Source organism: Somniosus microcephalus, chromosome 11, assembly GCF_052327205.1.
Source record: "Somniosus microcephalus isolate GS21.2 chromosome 11, FLI_Smic_1.0, whole genome shotgun sequence".
NCBI classification, from domain to species: domain Eukaryota; kingdom Metazoa; phylum Chordata; class Chondrichthyes; order Squaliformes; family Somniosidae; genus Somniosus; species Somniosus microcephalus.
The window spans coordinates 171,124,633-171,141,531 of record NC_140997.1 but is presented as its reverse complement, the minus strand read 5'-3'; the positions used below and the strand labels follow the sequence as shown (position 1 = coordinate 171,141,531).

Sequence of the window (16,899 nt, the reverse complement as noted above, 5' to 3'; positions counted from 1 at the left end):
GTTCAAAATTACAGGGTGGTAAAATGTTTGTCTCTGCAACTGTAATTTGCTGTCATCCAGTGATGTTAGCTGCTGCCTCAATTTTGAGACATGCATTAGATTGAACCTAATTTAATTTCAGAGTTATCAAAATAAGTTTAATTGCTTAACCAGTCATGTTAAATTTGTGCATCTAAAGTTTACACTGTTACTGAAAATAAACAGTTTAAATTGTTCATCACCAACTGAAACCTAGCCAAAAATTCAGATGGCTTCAGCAAATTATTTTCAATTGTAAAGTAATTAAACTTGCTTAATTGGAGTATTTTTCAATCTAATTGTTAATTCTGTTTTTTTTATATTGGAAATGCACATTTTCCCCAGAGACAGGAAGGAAAGATACATTAGTATGCTTCCTGGTGGCGAGTACTAGACACTTATGAGCAAATTGCTTACCCTTTTCAGCTGCTGTGTAACACAGCATGAGCAGAAATGAAAATACTTGTAGGAGATTTGAGAAAGGAAGCCGATTAGGAGAAGTGGACAGAACTGCCATTTGTCTTTCCCGAACTGTTGAAGTTGTAAATCGTGTACCCTCTGAAACTTTTTGTGTGTAGGGTAATGGAATTTACTTAGCTGGAAGATCTAAGCTGGGGAGGTGTTTAGGATGAACAGTAGTTCAGCTCTGTGACCAGCTGTGCTGTTGCTTGGTATGATTGCTCCTAATAACTTATTTCTCTGGAGAGGTATTGTTCTGCTATTGGAAAGTGCATTTAATGAAGTCTCAAATTCTTCATGATTTAATTATGCTATTTTTGTTAACTCTTGCTCTAGTGCTATGAGATATGCCCTTTGAAAGAGCATTTGATCCTGTTTATCTGTAACTTCTTTTTGAAGTTTAGTCAGATTTCAGCAAAATGTAATACGATCAACATGCTGAATTTCTTTTGCAAGTGAGCATGCTGAGAACTGTGTACAAAAAGACTTGATCCGTATGACCCATGAGTGATGATATGCCTTTCTGGGGGAGGGGAGGTAAAAGGATGAAAAGAGGAGAAAATGGCAAATGTTCATAGATGTCAAAATGCCTGCGAGGTATTAAGATTTTGGATGGATTTTGATTTGTTTTAATGTTTTTTGTTTTGAAATGGTTTTTGATTTGGTTTTTAGCGATTGTGGAATTTGAGCCAATTGGGATGCTTTGTGCTTTACAGACATGTTCTAAATGGCAAAAACAAAACTTTCTATTATATAGACTGATTGTATGGGACTTCAGTAGAATCAGTGTTCCACGATGCTTTACTCTTCTGTGACAGCATAGCTGAATGTTGTAATAACATTTGCCTCTACCACCTTGAATGTCGATGAGGGTAGTGCAGTGGATGTGGTATACATGGATTTCAGTAAGGCTTTCGATAAAGTCCCGCATAGGAGACTGGCCAAGAAGGTAAGAGCCCATGGGATCCAGGGTGCCTTGGCACATTGCATCCAGAACTGGCTTAGTGGCAGAAGACAGAGGGTGATGGTCGAAGGTTGTTTTTGTGACTGGAAGCCTGTGTCGAGTGGGGTACCGCAGGGATCGGTGCTGGGTCCCTTGCTGTTTGTGGTCTACATTAATGATTTGGATGTGAATGTAAAAGGTATTATCAGTAAGTTCGCAGATGACACGAAAATTGATGGGGTGGTAAATAGCGAGGAGGGTAGCCTCAATCTGCAGGACGATATAGATGGGTTGGTCAGATGGGCGGAACAGTGGCAAATGGAATTTAACCCTGAAAAGTGTGAGGTGATGCATTTTGGAGGGACTAACAAGGCAAGGGAATACACAATGAATGGTAAGACCCTAGGAAAAACAGAGGATCAGAGGGACCTTGGTGTGCATGTACATAGATCCCTGAAGGCAGCAGAACAGGTGGATAAGGTGGTTAAAAAGGCATATGGGATACTTGCCTTCATTAGCCGAGGCATAGAATATAAGAGCAGGGAGGTTATGATGGAGCTGTACAAAACACTGATTAGGCCACAGCTGGAATACTGTGTGCAGTTCTGGTCGCCACACTATAGGAAGGATGTGACTGCATTGGAGAGGGTGCAGAGGAGATTCACCAGGATGTTATCTGGGCTGGAGCGCTTCAGCTATGAAGAAAGACTGGACAGGCTGGGGTTGTTTTCCTTGGAGCAGAGAAGGCACCTGATTGAGGTGTACAAAATTATGAGGGGCATAGATAGGGTAGATAGAAAGGAACTTTTGCCCTTAGTTGAGGGGTCAATAACAAGGGGGCATAGATTCAAGGTAAGGGGCAGTCGGTTTAGAGGGGATTTGAGGAAGAACTTTTAAACCCAGAGGGTGGTTGGAATCTGGAACTCGCTGCCTGAGAGGGTGGTAGAGGCAGGAACCTTCACAACATTCAAGAAGCATTTAGATGAGCACTTGAAACGCCATAGCATACAAGGCTACGGACCAAATGCTGGAAAATGGGATTAGGTTAGACAGGGCTTGATGGCCGGCGCGGACGCGATGGGCCGAAGGGCCTCTTTCTGTGCTGTATAACTCTATGACTTCTAGCGCTCTAGGTTTAGATGTCCAAATACGTTTCAGAAATGGTTCCACTTCAATTTACTTCTACTGTCAAAACAATATTTTAATAACTTTTTAAACACTTCCATTGAACACTTTCTAAAATAGTGTGAAATGTTTTGATTATTTTTGAATGTGGGATATTATAAGCATTGTTCTTTCTAATTTATTAGCCGTGACTCAGTTGGTAGTTCCGAGTCAGAAGGTTGTGGGTTCAAGTCCCAGTCCAGAGACTTAAGCATGAAATTTAGGCCGAGCTCTCCCAAGTGCAGTACTGAGGGAGTGCTGCAATGTCTGAGGTGCATTCCTTCGGATGAGATGTTAAACCGAGGCCCTGTCTGCCCTCTCGGGTGGACGTAAAACTCCCATGGCACTATTTCGAAGAAAAGCAGGGGAGTTTTCCCCGTGTCCTAGCCAATATTTATCCCTTAACCCATATCACTAAAAAAAAACAAATTATCTGGTCATAATCACAGTGCTGTTTGTGGGAACTTGCTGTGCGCAAATTGGCTGCTGTGTTTCCGACATTACAACAGTGACTACATTTCATTGGCTGTAAAGCACGTTGGGATGTCCTGAGAGCGTGAAAGGTGCTATATAAATGCAAGCATTTCTTTCTTTCGAATTTGATGTAAAAATTGCAGTCTGTCGAAGTGCATCTGTTTTTCCTGTTCCTGTGAATTTGTATCTGCTACTTGAAAGTTGATTTAGATATGAATGTAGGAGGTTTGATTAGTAAGTTCGCAGATGACACGAAAATTGGTGGAGTGATAAATAGCGAGGAGGGAAGCCTCGGGCTACAGGATGATGTAGACGGGTTGGTTAGATGGGCAGAACAGTGGCAAATGGAATTTAACCCTGAAAAGTGTGAGGTGATGCATTTTGGGAGGACTAACAAGGCAAGGAAATACACAATGAATGTTAGGATCCGAGGAAGCTCCGAGGGTCCTTGGTGTGCATGTACATAGATCCCTGAAGGCAGCAGGACAGGTAGATAAGGTGGTTAAAAAGGCATAAGGGATACTTGCCTTCAATAGCTGAAGTATAGAATATAAGAGCAGGGAGGTTATGGTTGAGCTGTACAAAACGCTAGTTAGACCACAGCTGGAATACTGTGTGCAGTTCTGGTCGTCACACTATAAGGAGGATGTAATTGCATTGGAGAGGGTGCAGAGGAGATTCACCAGGATGTTACCTGGGCTAGAGCGCTTCAGCTATGAAGAGAGACTGGACAGGCTGGGGTTGTTTTCCTTAGAGCAGAGAAGGCTGAGGGGGGACTTAATTGAGGTGTACAAAATTATGAGGGGCATAGATAGGGTAGATAGAAAGGAATTTTTCCCCTTAGTAGAGGGGTCAATAACCAGGGGGCATAGTTTCAAGATAAGGGGCAGGAGGTTTAGAGGGGATTTGAGGAAAAACTTTTTCATCCAGAGGGTGGTTGGAATCTGGAACTCACTGTCTGAAAGGGTGGTAGAGGCAGGAACCCTCACAACATTCAACAAGCATTTAGATGAGCACTTGAAACGCCATAGCATACAAGGCTACGGACCAAGTGCTGGAAAATGGGATTAGAATAGACAGGGCTTGATGGCCGGCGCGGACACGATGGGCCGAAGGGCCTCTTTCTGTGCTGTATGACTCTATGACCTTTGCTGAATTATACAGACCTCTTTCCCAGTTGCTGATTTCAGAATCTAAGGTTTTGTTCCTGGTCCATACAGATCCAAATGGCTGCAAATACTGATAAATTAAGCCCTGTCTCTGCCACCTTGCTTGAGGTGTATATATTTAATTTTTTTTTGGGGGGGGGGCAGGGTCTAATGGACAATGCTCACAATAGGATAGTGGAATTTTTTTGTGGAAAGTTGAAATTAAACCCATCAGAAAAACTGCAAATTTTTATTTGCGTATTTTTCTGGGAAGGTGTCCCAAATTGGGATTGAGTAGCAATCTTTATGCCAGTCATTATAGTACCGATGGAATTGATGTCAAACTTTTATAGATTTTGTTTTAGAACCAAAACAAAATTTGAACGCTTTTTCAGCTGTTGAGATTTTTTGAAAAACTTCTCTCTGACTTACAAATGCATAAACTCAAGGAAATTCACGTATAAAACTGTAGAATGCACAGTAAAATGTCTAAGAAAAAAACTTGCTATTATTTTGCGCCTTTCAGGTCATGAAGATGACCAGAGCCCTTCACAGCCAATGAATTACTTTTAAAATGTCGTTAATGTTCAGTGCGCAAATTGGCTGCCATCTTTGCCTTCTGTAATGTAGGAAGGTCCCACAAACACTAATGGGATGAATGACCAGTTAATCTGCTTTTTGTGATGTTGGTTGAGAGATAAATGTTGGCCAGGACACCGGGAGAGCTTAAAAATAAATGGGATCTATTATGTCCACCTAAGTGACTTGATTTGAAGTCTTATCCAAAAGACAGTGCTCCTGCATACTGCAATGAAGCGGCAGTGTACCTTATGTGCTGTGCTGCTTGAACTTCCAACTCTGAAGTGATTGTGCTACCACTGAGACAAGCTGGTATTAATGATTAATGTGTGATGGATCGATTAAAGACATCAAACAACAGAGAATTCCACCAATCTCCTTCCTATTTTTGTGAACTATCAAAATTGTCACTTTGCTGTAAATCTATATCGGCTTTCCTATGCTTCCCACTAGGTCTGTTAGGGATTTTGTCTGCCTTGTATCGTAGCTGCTGTGCAAGCTATGATCTAGTTCAGTAGAATAGTTTGTGAGAGGGGAGGCAGATTTAGGAATGGGAATCTGAGAATTTGGGTTCACAGTTTTAATAAGGAACTCTGATGTTAAATTTAATAATATTTAAAAAATTGTAGCACATGCTTCCACACATTTAAAATTTTCCTCTCTGATTTGAAAGCCTCCTCCACACCTCCCAAACATGCACTTTTCCCCTACCCCAGCTCTCTGTTGCAAGTTCTGGTTAATGCATAATGTACTTGTTTGTGTCTGCAGTATTCCCTTCACTATCCAGCGATTATGTGAGCTGCTTACAGATCCCAAGAAGAATTACAGTGGGACAGACAAATTTCTCAGGGGAGTTGAAAAGGTAACCAAGAATCTAGAAACTGGAATTCACCTTATAACTAACCACTTAGTCCACTGTCTACCCTTTTTAACACTAAACCTGGGTTTTACCAATTGAAGTCTTGTCAAGTTATCAAAAGATTGAGGGTGGTAATAAGTGAAATAACACCCATGAGGCTCCAAATAAGAGTTCTGTGTCTTCTTCCACATTGTCCTTCCCCCAATTATCTTCAGAAAACCAGATGTTGATTCTTCAGGGATTTGCATCTGTTTTAATTCAATTGACTTTGCTGCTGTTGAGTAAGATAGCTCAATGTCATTGCTGATTTCCTTTTATGTTTGTAGTAACTCCAAATGCTGACATAAGAATATAAGAAATAGGAGCAGGAGTAGGCCAATCGGCCCCTCGAGCCTGCTCCGCCATTCAATAAGATCATGGCTGATCTGATCCTAACCGCCAATCTACTATCACAGAACCATCTCCTGAATCTAACAGAATTAGACACACGAAATAGGAGCAGGATCAGGCTACACGGCCCCTGGGCCCGCTCCTCTACCCACAGGGCCATGTCCGATCCGAACCTAGACTCATGTCCAAATTCCTGCCCACTCCCTGTAACCCTTAATTCCCTTTACTTCTAGGAAACGTTATGTAATGATGTAGCTTCTACAGCTTTTTGGGGCAGCATATTCCATGGACCTACCACCCTCCTGAGTGAAGTAGTTCCTCCTCATCTCAGTTTTGAAAGAGCAGCCCCTTATTCTAAGACTATGCCCCCTAGTTCTAGTTTCACCCATCATCGGGAACATCCTCCCCGCATCCACCCGATCCAACCCCTTCACAATCTTATATGTTTCAATAAGATCGCCTCTCATTCTTCTGAACTCCAATGAGTAGAGTCCCAATCTACTCAACCTCTCCTCATATGTTCATCCCCGAGATTAACCGAGTGAACCTTCTTTGTACTGACTCGAGAGCAAGTATGTCTTTTCTTAAGTATGGACACCAAAACTGTATGCAGTATTCCAGGTGCAATCTCACCAATACCTTGTGCAACTGAAGCAATACCTCCCTATTTTTATATTCTATCCCCCTAGCAATGAAAGCCAACATTCCATTGGCCTTCTTAATCACTTGCTGCACCTGCATACTAACCTTTTGAGTTTCGTGCACCAGGACCCCCAGATCCCTTTGTACTTCAGTACTTTCCAGTTTCTTGCCATTAAGATAATAACTTGCTCTACGATTTTTGCTGCCAAAGTGCATAACCTCTCACTTTCCAGTATTGTGTTCCATCTGCCAAATCTCTGCCCACTTACTTAGCCTGTCTATGTCCCCTTGCAGGTTTTTTATGTCCTCCTCACTCACTACTTCCCCTCCCATCTTTGTATCATCTGCAAACTTTGATATGTTGCACTCGGTCCCCTCCTCCAAATCGTTAATATAGATTGTAAAGAGTTGGGGACCCAGCACTGACCCCTGCGGAACACCACTAGTTACTGATTGCCAGTCTGAGAATGAACCATTTATCCCAACTCTCTGCCTTCTGTTAGATAGCCAATCCTCTATCCATGCCAGAATATTACCCCCAATCCCGTGATTTTTTATCTTAGCAATAATCTTTTGTGTGGCACCATGTCAAATGCCTTTTGGAAGTCTAAATACACTACGTCCACTGGTTCCCCTTTATCCACCCTATATGTTACTTCCTCAAAGAACTCCAGCAAATTTGTCAAACATGACTTCCCCTTCATAAAACCATGCTGACTTTGTCCTATTAAATTATGATTATCCAAATGTCCTGTTACTGTCTCCTTAGTAATGGACTCCAAAATTTTACCTACCACTGATGTTAGGCTAACCGGTCTATAGTTTCCAGCCTTCTGTCTACTGCCCTTTTTAAATAAGGGTGTTACATTAGCAGTTTTCCAGTCTGCCGGGACCTTTGCTGAGTCCAGGGAGTTTTGGAAAATTATTACCAATGCATCCACAATCCCTACCGCCACTTCCCTCAAGACCCTAGGATGTAAGCCATCAGGTCCAGGTGATTTATCCGCCTTGAGTCCCATTATTTTACCGAGTACCACTTCCTTCGTGATTTTGATCGCGTTTAGCTCCTCCCCCCCTATAGCCCCCTGTTTGTCCAGTGTTGGGATATTCTTGGTGTCCTCTACTGTAAAGACTGATACAAAATATTCATTCAGTGTTTTTGCCATCTCCATATTTCCCACCATTAATTTCCCGGTCTCATCCTCTAAGGGACCATCATTTACTTTAGCCACCCTTTTTCTTTTTATATAACTATAAAAACTCTTACTATCTGTTTTTATATTTTTTGCTAATTTACTTTCATAATCTATCTTCCCTTTCTTAATCAATCTTTTTGTTATTTTTTGCTGTCTTTTAAAGTTTTCCCAATCCTCTATCCTCCCACTAGATTTGGCTACCTTATATGCCCTTGTTTTTAGTCGAATACTATCCTTAATTTCTTTACTTAGCCACGGATGGCTGTCTTTTCTTTTACACCCTTTTCTTCTCAGTGGAATATATATTTTTTGGAAGTTGTAAAATAACTCCTTAAATGTACACCACTGATCATGTATCGTCTTACCCTTTAATCTATTTTCCCAGTCCACTCTACTCAATTCCGCTCTCATACCTTCATAGTCTCCTTTATTCAAGCTTAGCACGCTTGTTTGAGATCCAACCTTCACACCCTCTAATTGAATATGGAATTCAACCATGTTATGGTCACTCATTCCAAGGGGATCCTTTACTAGGACATTTTTAATTAATCCTGTCTCGTTACACAGGACCAGATCTAAGGTTGCTTGCCCCCTGGTCGGTTCAGTTACATACTGCTCAAGAAACCCATCCCTAATACACTCGATGAACTCATCCTCAAGGCAGCCCTGCCCAATTTGATTTGTCCAATTAATATGATAGTTAAAATCCCCCATAATTATAGATGTTCCCTTATTACAAGCCTCAACTATTTCCTGATTGATACTCCGTCCAACAGAGTTGCAACTGTTCGGAGGCCTATAGACTACGCCCAATAGTGTTTTTTTCCCCTTATTATTCCTTACCTCCACCCAAACTCTTTCATTATCCTGATCTTTTGACCCAATATCATTTCTCTGTATTAGTGATTCCTTCCTTTATTAACATAGCCACCCCACCTCCCCTTCCTTCCTGCCTGTCCTTCCTGATCGTTAAATAACCTGGTATGTTTAATTCCCAGGCATTGTCACCCTGCAGCCATGTTTCTGTAATGGCCACAAGATCATACCCATATGTAGTTATTTGTGCCATTAACTCGTCTATTTTGTTACGAATGCTACGTGCATTCAGATAGAGAACTTTCAAATATGTTTTGTGACACTTAGTTCCTGCTTTTGCCCTTTTTATTACTTTACCTTTTACTCCATACCATCTGCCCCTTCCTGACACGCTCTGGTTTTTAATTTCCCCACTGCTACCTAAGTCTATGACCTTCTCTGTTGTCATTTTTATTATTTGCTCTCCAGGAACCTCTTCCCCCCCCCCCCCCCCCCCCACTAGTTAGTTTAAAGCCCTCTCTACCGCCCTAGTTATATGATCCGCCAGGACTCTAGTCCCAGCACTGGCCAAGTGAAGCCTGTCCCAACGGAACAGCTCCCTCCTGCCCCAGTACTGGTGCCAGTGTCCCAGGAAGCAAAACCCATTTCTCCCACACCAGTCTTTGAGCCACGCATTTAACTCTGTAATTTTATTTGTCCTAGCCAAATTCGCTCGTGGCTCAGGTAATAATCCAGAGATTATTACCCTTGAGGTTCTGTTTTTTAATTTGACCCCTAGCTGCTCATACTCCTTTAACAGAACCGTCTTCCTAGTCCTATCTATGTCGTTTGTACCAACATGGACCACGACAAATGGATCCACCCCCTCCCACTGCAAGTTTCTTTCCAGCCCAGAGGAGATGTCCTTAACCCTGGCACCGGGCAGGCAACACAGCCTTCGGGACTCTCGCTCTCGGCTGCAGAGAACTCTATCTATCCCCCTAATAATACTATCCCCTACCACTACAACATTTCTATTTACTCCCCCCTCTTGAATGGCCCCCCATTCCACGGTGCTGTGGCCAGGTTGCTCATCCTCCCTGCAGTCCCTGCACCTGTCCCCACGGAGTAAGAACCTCGAACCTGTTGGACAAGAGCAAGGGCTGCGGCTCCTCCAGCTCTACCTCCTGGATCCCCGTACCTGCCTCACTCGTAGTCACACGGACCTGTCCCTGACCATGGGCTACATCTGAATTAATTAACTTCATAGGTGTGACCACCTCCTGATGCAGAGTCCAGGTACTTCTCCCCCTCCCTGATGTGTCGCAGTGTCTGAAGCTCAGACTCCAGCTCATCAACACGGAGCTGGAGTTCCTGTAGCAGCAGGCACTTGTCACAGACGTAATCACCGTGAGCCACAATGGGGTTCACCGGCTCCCACATCTCGCAACAGTAACACATCACCTGCTCCATTCTATGTAATTAATTAAATTTTTTATTGTTAGTTATGGACACCCTCTGCCCGATTTTAGATGCTAGTATCCCCTTTAATTAATTGGATTTAAATTAAATCAATCCCTCTAGTTACACCAGTTAAATGGTTTACCAACAGTCACTCTGCACCAGAAAGGCCTTATTAACTACAACCCACAGAGTTAAAGTTTGAAAAGAGCACCTAACACCCCACTTACCCTAACTCACACTTACCCTAACTCACAGCACTCTCTGCTGACTTGCACTAGGACTGGTCTTTTTATACTGTTTGTTTGTCTGCAGCCAAATGAGTCACCCCTGCTGATTGGTTAGAAAACTGGTTTCCACTGCCTGCTGTGCCAACTTACTCCTACTGCAGTGTAACCTTGTTTTACTCTTCTTAAACCAACAGAATCCCAAATATTTAACTTTTCCCCTTTACTTAAACTGCTTAAGTAATCTTATCACCCGGATTCCAGTTTTGCTGAGTGTAAATAAGGGGTTTATCACTTAATCAAAATAGTAAAAGGATTTAAAACAAATGGCCCACTCATTGCCTTTGAAAGAAATATGGCCTTTTCCCCCCAAAATTAAGAAAGCTACCTGCAACTAGAAATAAACGTTAATAAAACGAGATTATCATTGGTCTTGTGCTGGCGATGATGCTTTTGAAATTCTAGCAACATGGGACCAGGCGTAGGCCATTCAGCCTCTCGAGCCGGCTGTGCCATTTTATTGGATCATGGCTGATCTGTACCTCAACTCCATTTGCTTACCGTTACCCTTACTGAACAAAATTCTGTCTCCATCTTGAAAATTTCAATTGACCCAATATCCAAAGCCTTTTGGGGAAGGGAGTTCCGGAGTTCCAGATTTCCACTGCCCTTTGCGTGAAGAGGTGTTTCCTGATCTCGCTCCTGAATGGCACAGCTCTAATTTTAAGATTATGCCACTTTGTTCTGGATTCCCCCACGAGGGGAAATAATTTCTCTATCTATGCTATTGAATCCCTTTATCGTTTTAAATACCTTGGTTAGATCACTCCTCAACCATCCAAACTCAAGTGAATACAAGCCAAGTGTATGCAACCTGTCCTCATAATCTAACCCTTTAAGTTCTGGTATCATTCTGGTGAATTTGCGATGTACCCCCTCCACGGCCAATATAGGTGTGGTGCCTGAAACTGAATGTACTCCAGATGGGGGCTAAACAAGGTCCTGTACAATTGAAGCATCACTTCCTCACTTTTTTTGAATTTGTACATGTGCACTAGCTTGTAGTGGTTTGTGTACGTGGGTACCCAAATCCCTTTGCTCCTCCAGTACCTAGTCTCTTCGATTGTCTTTCTCAGGTCCAAAGTGGATGACATCACACTTCCCCACGTTGAACTCAATCTACAACAGTTTTGCCCACTCACTTAATTGGTCTATGTCCCATTGGCACTTCCTGCTCCCATCCACACAATTTACTGTGCCTCCTAACTTGGTGTCATTTGCAAACTTGGATATGCAACTCTCTTCCTTCATCCAAATCATTGATATATATGATGACAAACCAGAGACCCAAGTACAGATTCCTGGGGAACTCTTTATCTGTACACTCCCAACTAATTATTGACCCATATCACAAGGTTGCCTCCAATGCCTTGCACTTTCATTTATGCTAATAATTTCTTCTGCCGAACCTTATCAAATGCCTTCTAGTAATCCATATAGACACGCCCCTATCCACCATGCCCGTATCTCCTCAAAAAATTCAACTGTGTTCGTCAGATTGCCAACTGTATCCTGATATCAAATGGCAATTTTGATGATTTTCGTCCCCTGTTCTCCCTGATACGCCTGTTTAACCAACAGAATGTGATCGTGACCCATTGCATGTTCCTTGCTGTTTTTGAGGCACATCAGAACAAAGCAAGTTATCTTGCTATTGGCTGATTTTCCATCTGGGGAGACATTTGTCATCATATAGAGCTCTTGATCTCAACTAGAATAGCCAGGAAAGACAGGGGTTTACTCTCTCTAAGACTATTAGTGTCTGAAATCCAGTAAACGTAAAGCATGCTTCTTCGAACATATTACTTTGTAGCTGAAATGTTTTACAATTAATGAACTGCATGGAGTTATATTAGTAAGATTTTAGGTGCAGAAATTTCTTGTCTTTAGTCTTATGTACTTTTTTTTTGTAAATTTACAGAATGTTATGGTTGTCAGCTGTGTGTATCCCTCTACAGAGTAAGTAAAACTTAAAATACTTTATGGTGCAATCCTTTTATTCCAAGAATTGTTTAATACTTCAAGGATTTAAAATCTCCCTGATAATTTCTTTAGGAAGTACAACTTTGGCTCGAATAGTTTGAATCGAGTGAATGGCATCATGCTATCAGGAAGCCATACTGGTTATACAGACAGGTGAGCCACAGTGTTTATTTTCTTTGTGGTATTGTCAATTGTTTGTAAAAGATTGCCTTTTTTTACTCCCTTAGCTGGGAAAGTAGGTGGTCCAGGCTGTAGCCTTTTGAAAACAACGTGCTGTTCCATGATGCTTTTCCTTAAAGGCATGCTTACAAGGCCGCCAGGGTGAGAAATGATGACATTGTCCCAAATGTGGCAGATAAAGTGTTGCTAGGTAGCTGTAGGCTATTGGCTCCAAATTAATGCAAGTCTTTGTTTACCACTCACCCTATAAATTGAACCTGTAGAACCATACTTTCTATTTCTATTACTTGAATATTCAAACTGAGAATGCTTTGGAAATAGTTGTCACATTTTTATATCTTGCTGCTGTTACGTTAACAACTCTTAGCGTTTGGCTTTTTCTGTTTAACAACTGTTCTGGGAATTTGTGAAGAATGCCTTCCTGGTTGCCTAATTACAGTTCGACTCTTGAGGACACTAAAACATTCAGTTGTTCCTGAACAGGAAATTGTCATAGACTTAATTCATACCTGTGGGCCCTTCCTGTGCACCTTCTCTGTGCTTGTTACCAAGAGGGAAATAGAAACCTAGAAAAGGGAGGAAGGGAAATGTGAACATATTAAAAACAGCAGAGAGGGTGAGACATTATGTAACATTGAGTGAAAATAGTGAAATACAAGTGTGGAACAGATGTGGTAGAGTATAATCTAAGTGTATAATGTCAAACACTGTTTACACCTAAAAATCTGATCATCTCATGGTGCCAGTGATAACTTCAACATTGCGCAGGGTGTTGTGGCATGCCACAGGTTAAGCCTTGAAGTGAACTTTGAATCGTTCCTCTGGTTGAGCCTGAAAATAAGCTGCATATGTTTCCTTGTGCCTCAGTTAAAACTTAGGTAGATTTCAATTTCCTTTGAGCCACTGGATTTAGTTTTATTTACAGTGAGGGATTTCATTTGTGCTACATGAAATTCCAGGGGTTTCTCCATTGAGACAGAAAAAAAAAATCAAAATATGGGGCCCTCTAGTGGTAACATGTAGATGGGAGATCTGAATTCACTTCAGCTCGGGATGGTGCATGGAACAGATGGTTGGGTGGACTTAAAAAAAAAATGAGTAGCTAAGCATAAGTAACTGGATTCAAGTTTTTTTTAACCGTGTTAGTGAATGTGGAGCATTATTTAGTTTTGCAGGCAAATATGCTTGGTGAAATGCTCAAAATGGGCTTGAAAATTCAGAAAGTGCATTAACATTTCAATCATTCTTTAACTCTTGGTGCGCAATGGTTTTTCCTAACTGGTTCATATGAGTTGCTTATTTGTTTACTTGATGTAGTTCAGTATAATCTAAGATGGGACTACTTGTTTTGCTTTCAGATCTAATATAAATGGTCCTGGTACTCCGAGGCCTCTGAGTCGATCAAAGGTTTCATTATCAAGCCCTTTAACAACAAACGGTTTGCCAGATAGCTCTGATAGAGAAATAAATGTACAACAGACGGAAGACAAATCACACAGGTATATTTTCCAAGTCTTTGAATAGGGTTGGTAATCTTTATAAAAGCTCTGATAAAAGATCATTCATTCACATAGGTAGGATGTGTGAAAATGGCATCCTACTAAAGTTCTTCATAGTATTAAGGACCAATGTAAATGATTAATTTCTACTGGAAACAATAATTGAATGTTCGAGTTCAACTAAAAATTGCTGTGTTCTCTGCAATTGATCTTGCTAAGCTGCAGCCAGAATGAGAGTAGAACCAGTTAAAGGTGTAGCTCTCTGCATCTATATCTGTATCTTCTATATATATATATATATATAAACGGATCGATCTGTCTGTCTGTCCTCACGTGTGCGTCTGTCCGGCTATGCGCTCGAAAGTTATAGAGCGTACCTACGCGTGCGTTACGTCGAAAGAAAGCTTACCGTTCCAAAACGGTCGTAAACGTATTTACGTTTCGGCCGGACAAAAATCGCGCCCGCGCGATCCAAAAAATGTTCAAAATTCCGCTCGTTAGCAATAGAGTGACGTCGAGGTCGACCAATCGTACGCCAGGTTCCTGGCGCGTGCGGGCAGGCCCTCCTACAGTCGCGTGACGGGACGATTGACCAATCCTACGCTTCGGTGACCTGACGGTCGACCAATCGGTGCCTGTGTGGGCGGGCCTTATCGTTCTGAGCCGAGGTGAGTCGCCGCCATCTTGATTCCAAACTTTTCATTTCTTTTTCCCGCTTTCTGCGTGTTTCTTTTCAAATCTACATTTCCAGCAAAAAAAAAGTTGCTTTTAAAACACACATTGTTTTTTAAAAAAAAACGTTAATTAATTTGTAAATCTTTTCTCTAACCTCTATAATTCTCCTACCTTTCACCGTTTTTCCAGGCCCAGGGCCGAGGCTTCTCCAACTGCCAGCAGTGCAACTCTAGACCCAGGCTCCCGGCCTAGACAGAGACAAACACTGGCAGAGGGGAGAGGGTGTGCTGCCTCGGCTCCATTCCCGGGGTCAGTCGGTGGGGAGGCTTCATAAGCAACTGGGGTAGGTCGCAAGCCCCGAATAATAATCTGAAGATCCTGTGTTTGCAGCTGAGGAAATTTCTTCTGCTGACAGTCCCAGGTTAACGGCAGCCATCTTTGTCAAGGAGGGCGAAAAGTTTCAGTGCGACGCCATTTTGATTCAGTGTGTAACAGAGTGCATGCGCGGCCATCTTAGTACAGGAACAGAGAGTGGGTGGGGCTTCTGTGCTCCAAATCGGGTACTGGTGACCGGCACAGACAATCGACACTGCGGGCGGGGCCTAATCTTTCCAACTGAAAAGCAAGCGGCGGCCATTGTTTGTGATAAAACACACTGAGGTGAGCACCCCTTTTTTAATAAAAAGATTGGTGAGGTTGTAAAGTGTATGTTATAAAACATTTTTGGTAAATCTTTCTATAAGTACAGGAAACTTTGTGCTATCCGGCAATCTGGAGCCAGCGGCAAAAATCAGCAGCCGTTTTTTATTATTTTTTTTTTGCTTTGTTTGAACACTCAAGCTCTGCAAGGTCTGTAGCTATAGCAACAGCTTTAGCTACAGAGCTTTAGGGCCACACCCAGTGTTCAGAAGCTGTTGCTAAGCAACAGTGTTTGTTGTCAAATACGGAGATAAGAATCTCCGTATCTCTCAACATTAACTCTGGAGACGGTGGGTGCCGGATAGCACAAAGTTTCCTGTACTTGGAAGTTTATCTCCCCTGCTCCCTTTCCACCCCCCAACCCCCCTTCCACCCCCTCCCCACCAGACCCCTTCCCCCCCCCACACACCCCTTCCCCCCCCCTCCCTTCCCCTTCCCCTCCCCCCTTCCCTCCCCCCCTTCCCCTCCCCCCCTTCCCCTCCCCCCCTTCCCCTCCCCCCCTTCCCCTCCCCCCCTTCCCCTCCCCCCCTTCCCCTCCCCCCCTTCCCCTCCCCCCCCTTCCCCTCCCCCCCTTCCCCTCCCCCCCTTCCCCTCCCCCCCCTTCCCCTCCCCCCCTTCCCCTCCCCCCCTTCCCCTCCCCCCCTTCCCCTCCCCCCCTTCCCCTCCCCCCCTTCCCCTCCCCCCTTCCCCCTCCCCCCCTTCCCCTCCCCCCCTTCCCCTCCCCCCCCTTCCCCTCCTCCCTTCCCCCCCCTTCCCCTCCCCCCTTCCCCTTCCCCCCTCCCCCCCTTCCCCCCTTCCCCTCCCCCCCTTCCCCTCCCCCCCTTCCCCTCCCCCCTTCCCCTTCCCCCCTCCCCCCCTTCCCCCCTTCCCCTCCCCCCCTTCCCCTCCCCCCCTTCCCGCTCCCCCTCCCCGCTCCCCCTCCCCCCTTCCCCTCCCCCCCTTCCCCTTCCCCTCCCCCTTCCCCTCCCCCCTTCCCCTCCCCCCTTCCCCTCCCCCCTTCCCCTCCCCCCCTTCCCCGCTCCCCCTCCCCGCTCCCCCTCCCCCCTTCCCCTCCCCCCCTTCCCCTTCCCCTCCCCCCTTCCCCTCCCCCCTTCCCCTCCCCCCTTCCCCTCCCCCCTTCCCCTCCCCCCTCCCCCCTTCCCCTCCCCCCCTTCCCCTCCCCCCCTTCCCCTCCCCCCCTTCCCCTCCCCCCTTCCCCCTTCCCCTCCCCCCTTCCCCTCCCCCCTTCCCCTCCCCCCTTCCCCTCCCCCCTTCCCCTCCCCCCATCCCTTCCCTCCCCCCCCTTCCCCTCCCCCCTTCCCCTCCTCCCTTCCCCCTCCCCCCTGCCCTTCCCCTCCCCCCTTCCCCTCCCCCCCTTCCCTTCCCCCTCCCCCTCCCCCCTTCCCCTCCCCCCCTTCCCCTCCCCCCCCTTCCCCTCCCCCCCTTCCCCTCCCCCCCTTCCCCTCCCC

General features: G+C 44.4%; 1 protein-coding gene across 4 annotated transcripts in view; it reads left to right on the top strand.

The window, feature by feature from the left end:
- The window catches only part of ppp4r2b (protein phosphatase 4, regulatory subunit 2b), an 88,220-nt gene that overhangs the window by 56,567 nt on the left and 14,754 nt on the right, over positions 1-16,899 (top strand). For 2 of the 4 annotated variants that reach the window (XM_086001425.1, XM_086001423.1), the window contains 5 exons: positions 5,554-5,647; positions 12,337-12,374; positions 12,471-12,551; positions 12,603-12,719; positions 13,937-14,077. In XM_086001425.1, the coding sequence (XP_085857551.1) occupies positions 5,554-5,647; positions 12,337-12,374; positions 12,471-12,551; positions 12,603-12,719; positions 13,937-14,077 (471 nt within the window). The remainder of the gene's footprint in view (positions 1-5,553; positions 5,648-12,336; positions 12,375-12,470; positions 12,552-12,602; positions 12,720-13,936; positions 14,078-16,899) is intronic. The other 2 variants (XM_086001426.1, XM_086001424.1) reach the window with 1 other exon arrangement.